Genomic DNA, 10,779 nt, shown 5'->3' on the forward strand with positions numbered 1-10,779 from the left:
AGCCACACCTAGAAAATGAAAGAACTGTAGGGATAAATATGAGCAGAGCAGCCAGTGAGCTTTTAGAGACAGCTGTGTGCCAGTGTTTTGCTTGGATTAGCTTTTTTTCTCCTTGTCAAGTTTCGTTATAAGCAATAGTTGTTTGCATCTTATAAATCTTATTCCCTAATTAATCAAATTATAAATAGCCTATAATATGAAAACCAGTGCTACAGGAAAAATGCTTTTATTAGTGGTTATGGTGGCAGATACTGTGATATGTATTGATCTTATTAGAAGTGTTCTCATTCCCTGAGGGTGATTCCAAATCTTTCCCCTATGACAAATAAACAAAATGAATACCATCCTCATTGATGAATAAATTTTATTTCTCTTTTTGTCCACAGGAATAGCAACAACTATAACTACAGGATTAACTCTGGGTAAGAATCACTGAGGAAAGATCCCAGATCTGTGGTTTTTTAATAATTTAAATGAATTGAGTGATCTGTCTACTATTCTCTTTTCTAATAACTCACAGAGCTGGGGTATAGAAGAAGGTATGTAAAGTGAATATTTACCACAGACATTGACTTACCAAAGAACCTTCCAGAATTTGAGTACTTAAAAAAAGAACAACTTCATTCAGTACTTTTTTAATTCAGAAAAATATTTTAAATACCGAAATGATTTTTACTGTGGAAATTTATTTCACATTACTTTTTCAGTCATTTGGCTCCATTTAGTGTGGAAAGTACCAAACTATAAGCCAGAAGCCTTGGAATTAAGCCTTGGTTGTACCTCTAGTTGTAAGGCCTTAGGTAAAATCTGGGGTTTTTAGTTATCTTTAAAATGAAAGTATTGAACTAAAAAGTTTTTGGATTCCTTTGCAGCTCAAAAACGTAATAGTCTCTGTAGTGGTATGCTGAGGGAATGTGAACAGCTAGGGATTCAGCTTGAATCTGGAGGGCAGTAAACAATGTAAAGGAAATGAAAGAATGAAAGGACACCGAGAAGTCCTTAAATTGAGATTAAATTATGGGTTGGCAGACTTTCTTCAATTTCTTCCATGCTACCTACCTGTTATCAACAGAAAGCACAGCACATCTGTGTACTACCAAATTTTTGGACAGGTTTGGCTGCAAGGGCAAGCAGTTGAGTCCTCTCGTTTTCTGAGGTTGTAGAGTCCATACATGATTTCGAAGCACTGTATTCTAGTGGGAACTTCCAGTTGTCCAGAAGCAGAGTTCTTTTCTCTCAAGGATTTCAGGAGAAGCCAAAATGAAGGTGATTCATACATTTCATCATTTAATATTGATTGAGCAGTAGTTACTACTTCTAACTCTGTGGCCTTGCATATACGTAATGCTTGAACTATCACTATTAGCCTGTGGTGCAGTAGTGCTGGGGGGGAGGATGGTACTGATGATGATGTCAGAAACTGCTAAGTACAGGAGCGTGACCTTCAGTTTGTTGTGAGGTAAAGGGGACAGGCAGATATATTAACATGTTCTTGTATAATCTGAAAAATGCTCTAACAGGTACAGGAAAGGCACCATGGAAGGCAGAGAAAGAAGAGAGTAGGGTTTATTTTGGGGGCAGGAAACATTCCAGACGGAGGAATGGAAAGTGCAAAGGCCCAATCGTAAAAGGATCCAGGAAAACATGAAAAATATTTTGTTATTGGTTGTTAGGATTCAGAGGTAGAAATGGTAGGGAGTGCTGAGAGTTGAGGAGCAGGTTGGGACCAGATGGGAAAGAGCATTTATGTGCTAAGCCTGTAGACTCTGTTTGAGAGACAACTAGAGCTAATAGGAACTTGAAGTGGAGCAGAATCACCAAGATGGTCTTTGTTGTTGTTGTTTTTAAGGCATCAGATAATTCCAAGAATAAATTAGAGATTGGAAGAGACTGATGGCAAGGAAATAAATTAAGAGGCTGTTGTAGTAGTCATTGAGAGAGAAATGGCCTAAACTAAGGTTTTTGGGGATGCCTGTAATCCAGGGATATTTCTGAAGTAGAATTGGTAGGATTTGTGACTAATGGAATGCAGGGGAACGAAAGGATGTCAAGGATGACTGTGGTTTCTGGCTTGAGCAGTTGAATTGAGCAAGGTGGGGGATTTAGCAAAGGTTTTTTTATGGGGAGATTTGTAGGAGTCTAAAGGGACATGAAGATAGAGCTAGCCGATGGGGTCTCCAGTGGGTGTAGATTTAGACTTGTGCATACGTAGTTGAAATGATAAAAGTGGGTGCAATCATTTGGGAAGCAGGAATGGAACCCTAGGGGGTATCATTTAAGATGTAAATAGAGGGAGGAGATTTACAAAAGAGGACTGAAAAGAGTAGCACAGGGAGGAGTAGGGAGAGAGCTGGGAGCTGACAGAGACACAGGAACCAGAAGGAAAAGGATAGTCAGGTGAAGAGGATGGTTGTTTACATAATCTTAGAGAAAAGGGACTATTTTTCTTTTCAGAGTAAAAGGGAGAAATGAGTATAAGTGCTGTTTTAGGTAAATCTAGGGGTAAAATTGAAATTGATTTTGATATTACATTGATTTGGTTTTCTTTTGCTTAACCCAAAGAACCATTTTTTTCTGTATTCTTCTTGATTTAGTTCCAACTGTTATGTTTTTTCTTTCGTACATATGCCCTTCTCTCGACAAAAAGTAGGATCACAAACTTAGGGATTCTCCTTGAAACTGGTACACTAGATATACACTTAAGATAAAATGACACTTTATTTATTTATTAAAACAGGAGCGCCAGCCACCACGTCAGCTACAACAGGCTTCAGTTTAGGATTCAGTAAACCTGCAGCATCTGCCACACCATTTGCTCTACCTATTACTTCTACCTCAGCTAGTGGTCTCACTCTTTCATCTGCTCTGACATCAGCTCCAGCAGGTGAGACAGAATGGAAAAAAGCTGCATTTAATGGCTAAGTTAAAATTTAAGTTAAGAGAATATAGATATCTGCCTTTATTAAACATAACTTCAGTTTGGGAAATTTTTATTTAATCATTTAGCAATTTTGACCTACTAAATTACTGATTTGTAAAGAAGAAAAGTCAGCACTGGGCATGAAAGCAGCAGAGACCATCTTGGGAGATGTTCTTAATTTACAGAGCAGAGGGTTAGAGGGCTAAAGAGATAAAATATAAAGCTGTTAATATCTGCTTTGTTTTCAGCAAGCCATTTGGTGAAAGGGAAGGGTAAAGACTTTGCATAAAGCTTGCCTGGCTTAGTATTTATTTAATTTTGAAGGTGGAGATGGTGGTTTGGGTTGAAAACTCTTTATTGCTGTCTAGAGTCAGTTACCTGGTAGCATTCTAATATTACACAAAGCCCTTATTTCTGTCACTGGTTTTTGTTTTGAAGCTACTATTTTTTTATTCTTAAATATATATGATTTATCTTTAGCAAGCAGTTTTTTCAAAGAGCCAGTTTTATCATGAAATCAATTTTTAAAAAAAATTTATTTGTATTTTTCTGTGGTGTTCGTAAATAATGTTGAAGGCTAACTCTCTGCTTTTTTTTTATAGCATCCACAGGATTTACTCTCAATAATTTGGGTGGAACAACCGCTACAACTACAACTGCATCAACGGGCCTTTCTTTAGGGGGAGCCTTAGCTGGTTTGGGAGGTTCACTTTTCCAGAGCACAAACACAGCAACATCAGGTAATTGGTGGTATTTATTCTCCAGAACAGTAAATATTTTGGCCTTTTGAATAGATCACTTTTTCTCTTCAATCTGTATGTTTTCTTTTAAGTATGAAAACTGAATTATAATTGGACATCTAAGCCATATTTTAGAAGTACATTTCCGGGCTGGCTGCATAGCTCAGTTGGTTAAAGCATGGTGTTATAACACCAAGGTCAAGGGTTCAGGTCCCTGAACCAGCCAGCCACTACCTATGCCGTCCCCACCCCCCTCAAAAAAAAGAAATGAGAGAAATACATTTTCTTCTTTCTCAATATTGACTCGTTGACTAGATAAGGAAAAAAGAGTGTGTTCAAGGAATAAGTAAACTTTTCTAGAGGCACTTGCCTTTTTAATAAGTGACAGTTAAATAGTCTTGGATCGCCTAAATTTATTGTAAGGCAACATGCCCTTTTAAGCCCCAGTTCTTGGAATGGCTTTCCATTATAGATGTCAGCAAAGGATATTAGCATGCTTTGAAGGTGAGATTTTAAAACACAGATATTAAATAATTTTACTGTAGTCATTAGGCAAATACTAAAGTATCAATTCACTTGGCAGAGAATACTGAATTAATGTTTTATATCGCAGGTTGTTACTTCATTTCATCTTTATTTTGAAATTTGCTTCATGTTGAGGATTCTACAAATGTTTTGAATATTGGCTATAGCTTATGCCAATATAGGAAATTTATATCTGTGGGAGCTTTGTAGAAATGAGAAAAGCTTTCCTGTTATTTGAAGAAATCATATAATTACTTCACAAAGCAATGTAGCAGTCAGGAATTTCTGTTTAATAGTTTACACATTAGGAAAAGTTGATATATGTTGAAATCATAGAATTTCCAATAATTTACAATGGCTATTTTTTCAGAAGTTTTGCTGAGCCACTAATATGTGTCTGGTATTTTGCTTGGTTGTATGGGACAGATGAAGAAATATTACTGGATGTTTTCTACCAAAGAAGCTGTAGTTCTTTTTTGTCATCTGTTCACATATTAAATTTAATGGAGAAAATCCAAATCAGTGGAAGGAGAGAAAAGGTCAGGAGAACCTGTAGAAATTTGTTGTGTTCATATTTGCATTGATCTTTTACATACTTATTTTTGTCATTATTGTCTATTGTAGATATTCAAAATGCCTCCTAATAACTAAATCATTAGATGACTAACACATTTCTTTCCAAGATAAATATTTAAATATCTCATAAAGATTCATAAAAAAGCAAAGTTAAAAAATAACAGAAAGGAGAGGTAGAGAGTGCTTTTATTTCTTTTTACCAAGTTTTTAGGTGTGCTGTGATTATTCTTAGATGCTTGACTTAATACTCAATGCTTATTTTATGGTTATGTTAACCTGAAGGTGCCATTGATTTTTTTAAAATTGTTATAATAGTAGTTATTTATTTAGCTGTGTTTTTGTCACACATCGCCAGAATTTAAATTCAGTTTTCAGTTATCCCGTGCTGTCAATTGCTGTTTCTTCTGTTTTAAAAATAGATAGCATCTTGTCTAGAAAGAACAGCAGTTTTGTCAGCTTTGCAATGCATGGATTTACAGAAATACAGATGTATGAACACAAGATTTTTGAAATTTTGCTACTTGACTCGCAGTTATACATTAATGACTGTGGTTAACTGTAGTCTAGTCCCTTTGATTCCTTGTATCAGTGAGGTGAGATTTAAATAAACAAATGAAGTCTACTACTTTTTTCAAAAGTTTTATGAAAAGAACTTGGTAGTATCAAAGTATATTCAGTTGTACTCTATGTGTGTTATCCTGATCTTATACTCAAATTTTGTAAATTCACACTAAATTATTTTCAAAGTATGCAATTCCAAAGTGTGATTGGAAGACAAGGTGTATTGACCTGAAAATATACCAACTGAAAGTATTTTTGTAGAAAGGGTTTTAAAATAAATTAAAAAATGTGTCCACATATATTGAATTAGCAGATACATTCTGGCCCTTTTAATAATTTTTTAAAATCACATCATTTGAACTACATATACCATTCAGTCTAAGCAAGATCAGTTATTGTCTAAAGTATGCTCTAGACTTGTTTCTTGTTATTCGCATAAATCAAAGATGAAGAAAATCTGGGATCCAACTTTAAAAGCCTTTGAGGGCTGGCCAGTTAGTTCAGTTGGTTAGAGCATGGTGCCAATACCAGTGTCCAGGGTTCAATCCCTGTACCTGGCTAGCTGCCAAAATAAATAAGTAAATAAAAGCGTTTGAGTGCTTTGGTCAGTAAGGGGAAATTTTATAAAGTCTTTCAAAGAAATTTGTAAATGACGTTTGCTTTATTTGTAGGACTTGGACAGAATGCTTTAGGCTTAACAATGCTTATTTTATGGTTATGTTAACCTGAAGGTGCCATTGATTTTTTTAAAATTGTTATAATAGTAGTTATTTATTTAGCTGTGTTTTTGTCACACATCGCCAGAATTTAAATTCAGTTTTCAGTTATCCCGTGCTGTCAATTGCTGTTTCTTCTGTTTTAAAAATAGATAGCATCTTGTCTAGAAAGAACAGCAGTTTTGTCAGCTTTGCAATGCATGGATTTACAGAAATACAGATGTATGAACACAAGATTTTTGAAATTTTGCTACTTGACTCGCAGTTATACATTAATGACTGTGGTTAACTGTAGTCTAGTCCCTTTGATTCCTTGTATCAGTGAGGTGAGATTTAAATAAACAAATGAAGTCTACTACTTTTTTCAAAAGTTTTATGAAAAGAACTTGGTAGTATCAAAGTATATTCAGTTGTACTCTATGTGTGTTATCCTGATCTTATACTCAAATTTTGTAAATTCACACTAAATTATTTTCAAAGTATGCAGTTCCAAAGTGTGATTGGAAGACAAGGTGTATTGACCTGAAAATATACCAACTAAAAGTATTTTTGTAGAAAGGGTTTTAAAATAAATTAAAAAATGTGTCCACATATATTGAATTAGCAGATACATTCTGGCCCTTTTAATAATTTTTTAAAATCACATCATTTGAACTACATATACCATTCAGTCTAAGCAAGATCAGTTATTGTCTAAAGTATGCTCTAGACTTGTTTCTTGTTATTCGCATAAATCAAAGATGAAGAAAATCTGGGATCCAACTTTAAAAGCCTTTGAGGGCTGGCCAGTTAGTTCAGTTGGTTAGAGCATGGTGCCAATACCAGTGTCCAGGGTTCAATCCCTGTACCTGGCTAGCTGCCAAAATAAATAAGTAAATAAAAGCGTTTGAGTGCTTTGGTCAGTAAGGGGAAATTTTATAAAGTCTTTCAAAGAAATTTGTAAATGACGTTTGCTTTATTTGTAGGACTTGGACAGAGTGCTTTAGGCTTAACTTTGGGAACTACAGCAGCTACTTCAGGGGCAGGCAATGAAGGCCTTGGTGGTATAGATTTTAGTAGCTCATCAGATAAAAAGAGTAAGTAATGTTATTGTAATTTTATGTTCTAATTGAACTATTAAGGGAACTTCTATGTCTGGAAAATCATTACTTATATATTCAGTAGTATAGTTTTTACTTTCAAGTTCATTTGCATTATCATTGATATTTCACAAATTTTGTGTGTTATGCATTTAAGGTTTTATTTTTGTAGATAACTTAGATTTTTATGTATATATGTCTTATGTAGCTACTTTAATAGGTATAGTAAAATGTATTTTTAAATTGGGATCATGATACATATATTTTGTAATCTGTTCATTCTTATATAACTTATCAGAAGCATTTGTTAATTCAGTAATTCTTTGAAAATATTTTAATGTTGCTTAACATCAATGTTATGAGTGGATATATCATAATTAGTCAATCATTGTCCTATTGTTAGGTGTTTCCAGTTTTTTTACTCTGGGAAGTATCACTGTATTGGGCATTTTCATATAAAGAGGTAACATAATATAGTAATTTTTTTGTTTTGTTTTGTTTTGTCTTTTTCCGTGTCCGGCAACAGATCGCAACCCTCAGTGTCGCCCCCGTACCGGACCGGGGACCGGCAACGGGATCGCAACCCTCGGTGTTGCTCCCGCGCCTCGCTCAGCCAGCGAGCGGGAACCGGTCCGCATGTGGGATCCGAACCCTCGGGCGGGAGCGCAGCCGCGCTTCCCAAGCGGCGCACTATCCAGTGCGCCACCGGGCCAGCCCATAATATAGTAATTTTAAGAGTGTCTGCTTTGTAGCTGTATTGCCAGGGTTCAAGTCCAGGCTCAATTACTTATAAGATCTATGACCTTATTCAAGTTAATTATCTTCTTTGTATTTTAGTTTTCCTTATATGTAAAGTGGTTGAGGACTATTATTTGTAAAACCTTAGTAGAGCTGGATGTATAGTAAATACCGTTTAGGTGTTTACTTACATTAGAAGTTTTTGTTCATATTTTTGGTCATTTCTATAGGGAAAATACCTAGAAATTGGATCACTGGCTCAAAGAGAGGGACATTTTGGAGATTCTTGGTGTATATATTGTGAAATTGCTTTATAGAAAGGTCTCACCAATTTATCCACTAGCCAGTATGAAAATACCCTTCTTGCTGTGCTCTTGCCACATTGAATATTATTTTTAAAAATTGCCAATCCAGATTCATTTTGAAAAGGTTTTATTGTTGGTTCTGTGTGTGAGACTTTTGTTTTGCGACAACTCTTCTGCTTCTGATGAAAGCATGTTTCACTACAGTATACTAAGTATTATATACGTACGTAAACTTTTACAGAAATTATGTTTATTTCTCTTTGGATGAAAATTAACTAATTTCTAAATAGTTCTTTCTCTCTCTTTTTTTTAACTTAGTTTTCTGTGTAGCAACTTTTAGAAAATAAGAAAAGTAGCCTTAGATGTTTCAGTAGCTTATTTTTTAACTCAGACGGAGAAGCCTGGTATCCGCCGCCCCGCCGCCGCCATCCCCACCAGCTACTTTTATTTTGAGCATGAAACTACTTCTCTCTTCATTGTAATTGCTTTTAGGCTGCATGTGAAGGAGCAGATTGAGGCAGAGGAGTAAAAGAAGTGTAAGAAGTAATCTCCCCTCTCCTCTGCCCCTGCCACCATTGTTTTGCTCTCACAATGTGCTTAAGCTAGAGTTGAGCAAAGAGGATACATAGAATAAAGGTACATGATTACATGTACTGCATCCCAGTTCCCTTTGCTATGTTATCTATGTCAAGGGATTCTTTTTTAATCTACAATTTTTTCTTTTTGATATCTGCTATATCAGTGGGATTTAACCAAGTGGAGAGTGGTAGGAAACAGCATTCTGTGAAGAGGGGACAGCATGGAGTGAGGCCTAGAAATGAGAAGGACCTTGACCCTTTTGAAGAACTGATAGAAGGCCAGTGTAGCCACAGAGCAGAACAAATTCCAGATGTCATGAAGGGCCTTGTTATGCCACACTGAGTTTTGTCAACATACTGAGGGTGATTAGGATCTACTAAAGGGATTCGATGAGATTTATATTTTAAGATTAAGAGCATTCTGGCAGTCATGTTGAAAATAATGTGCAGGAAGGTAAGACTAGATGTGGAGAACTGTTGGGAGGCTTTTGTGGTGATCCACGTATATTACTGGGATAAAGTTATGTAGACTAATGGGGTCCGTGGTAGAAACAGGCCCAAGTTTTTTTTATATATATATTTGTGTACATAAATATTTATAAAATGTAATAAAACATGGAATAACAAAGAAATAGTACACTAGTCAATAAATGTCAATGAATTACTTGGAAAAACATAAAATTAAATCTCTCTTTCTATTACCATGAAAATCTCCTCAAATCTGAGATATCATTTGTAGAAGATGGGTGCTAATTTCAGACATGTTAAAATATGAAAGAAAAAAATCTTCAGTGAAACACAAAATATCAGAAACTAAATTGCAGTGGATGAAAGAGGTAAAAAAGTGAAACCACATGTACAGAGATAAAAAGTAAATGATGAATTAGAAGTAAAATACTTCATTTTTAGGTGCATATTTTTTTCACCTTTTAACATCTCTGAAATTAAGATGTATCTTTCAATTATAAGAGTCTAACTTTTATAGACACATGAAATGATATAAGACAGAATGTGCTTAATGTCAAAATAGTTCTTAGAAATCAGAAAAGAATACGTCAAGAGAATGTTACAGATCACATGAGTAAGCAGTTTACAAAAGGAGAAATATACTTGTCTAAGTAATGAACATTGATAAAAATGTTTTACTTCATTAGTATTATAGGAAATATGAATCAAGATGAATATGAAGTAGCATTTTTCACCTATATGACTGGCAAAGATTTCTTTAAAAATATGGTGTTCATTGTTGTGAAGGTGTAATGCAGAAGGCACACTTACTCTTGGCAGACGGGAAGGTAAATTGGGACATTGTTTTAAAAGATTGTCGCATTGGAGAAGAAATTCAGGTAATCTTACATGTTATAGTGTTCTGTACTGATAGGGCCTTAAAAAGTGTCAGGTAAAGCTGTCAGAAGTTAAACTAGCAGCCAAGAATATAAACTATCAATGTAGGATATTTCTTATAGAAGATAGTTGAGAATGGAAGATTCTTGCCCATGAAACAGATGCAAATCAGCTATATAACTCTGTTCATGTGTACAGATGTCTCCATAATATACTATGTTCTTTTAAGCTCGTGACTTGTCATGAAATTAAATGTGATGTTTAAGAGACTAGCTAAGAAATGCTGAACAGTTTATATTTATACCTTAATTTGTGTTTATTTAAAATTTGTATTTGGAATAAATACCTTTTTTTACCTATTTTTACACAAAGCTTCTTGAATTTTCTAGGTGATAAAACAGGAACAAGACCAGAGTAAGTTTACAATTTAACTTTAAAATATTTTAATTAAAGAGTTTTACTTACTACATCATAGGCAGATGGTATGGTTAGAAGTAAATGGAACTATGTACACACATGTAGAAGAAAAAATAATGTTTTAACCAGTGTTTGTCAAAAATAAAATAATAAACATATGCTCTAGAAAGATTATGAAAGGTCATATCTTTAATTTTTTTTTTTCCCTTTTTGTCTTTTTTCGTGACCGGTAACGGGATCGCAACCCTCGGTGTCGCTCCCGTACCGCGACCGGCAACGG

At 34.8% G+C, this 10,779-nt stretch overlaps 1 protein-coding gene across 1 annotated transcript in view; it reads left to right on the plus strand.

Moving 5' to 3' along the window:
- Window positions 1-10,779, plus strand: part of NUPL1 (nucleoporin like 1) — a 32,307-nt gene that overhangs the window by 5,151 nt on the left and 16,377 nt on the right. The window contains 5 exon segments of the mRNA XM_008571839.1: window positions 387-422; window positions 2,738-2,884; window positions 3,523-3,660; window positions 7,004-7,114; window positions 10,472-10,496. Coding sequence (XP_008570061.1) covers window positions 387-422; window positions 2,738-2,884; window positions 3,523-3,660; window positions 7,004-7,114; window positions 10,472-10,496 — 457 coding nt within the window.

This window comes from Galeopterus variegatus, unplaced genomic scaffold (assembly GCF_000696425.1).
Source record: "Galeopterus variegatus unplaced genomic scaffold, G_variegatus-3.0.2 Scaffold728, whole genome shotgun sequence".
NCBI lineage: Eukaryota > Metazoa > Chordata > Mammalia > Dermoptera > Cynocephalidae > Galeopterus > Galeopterus variegatus.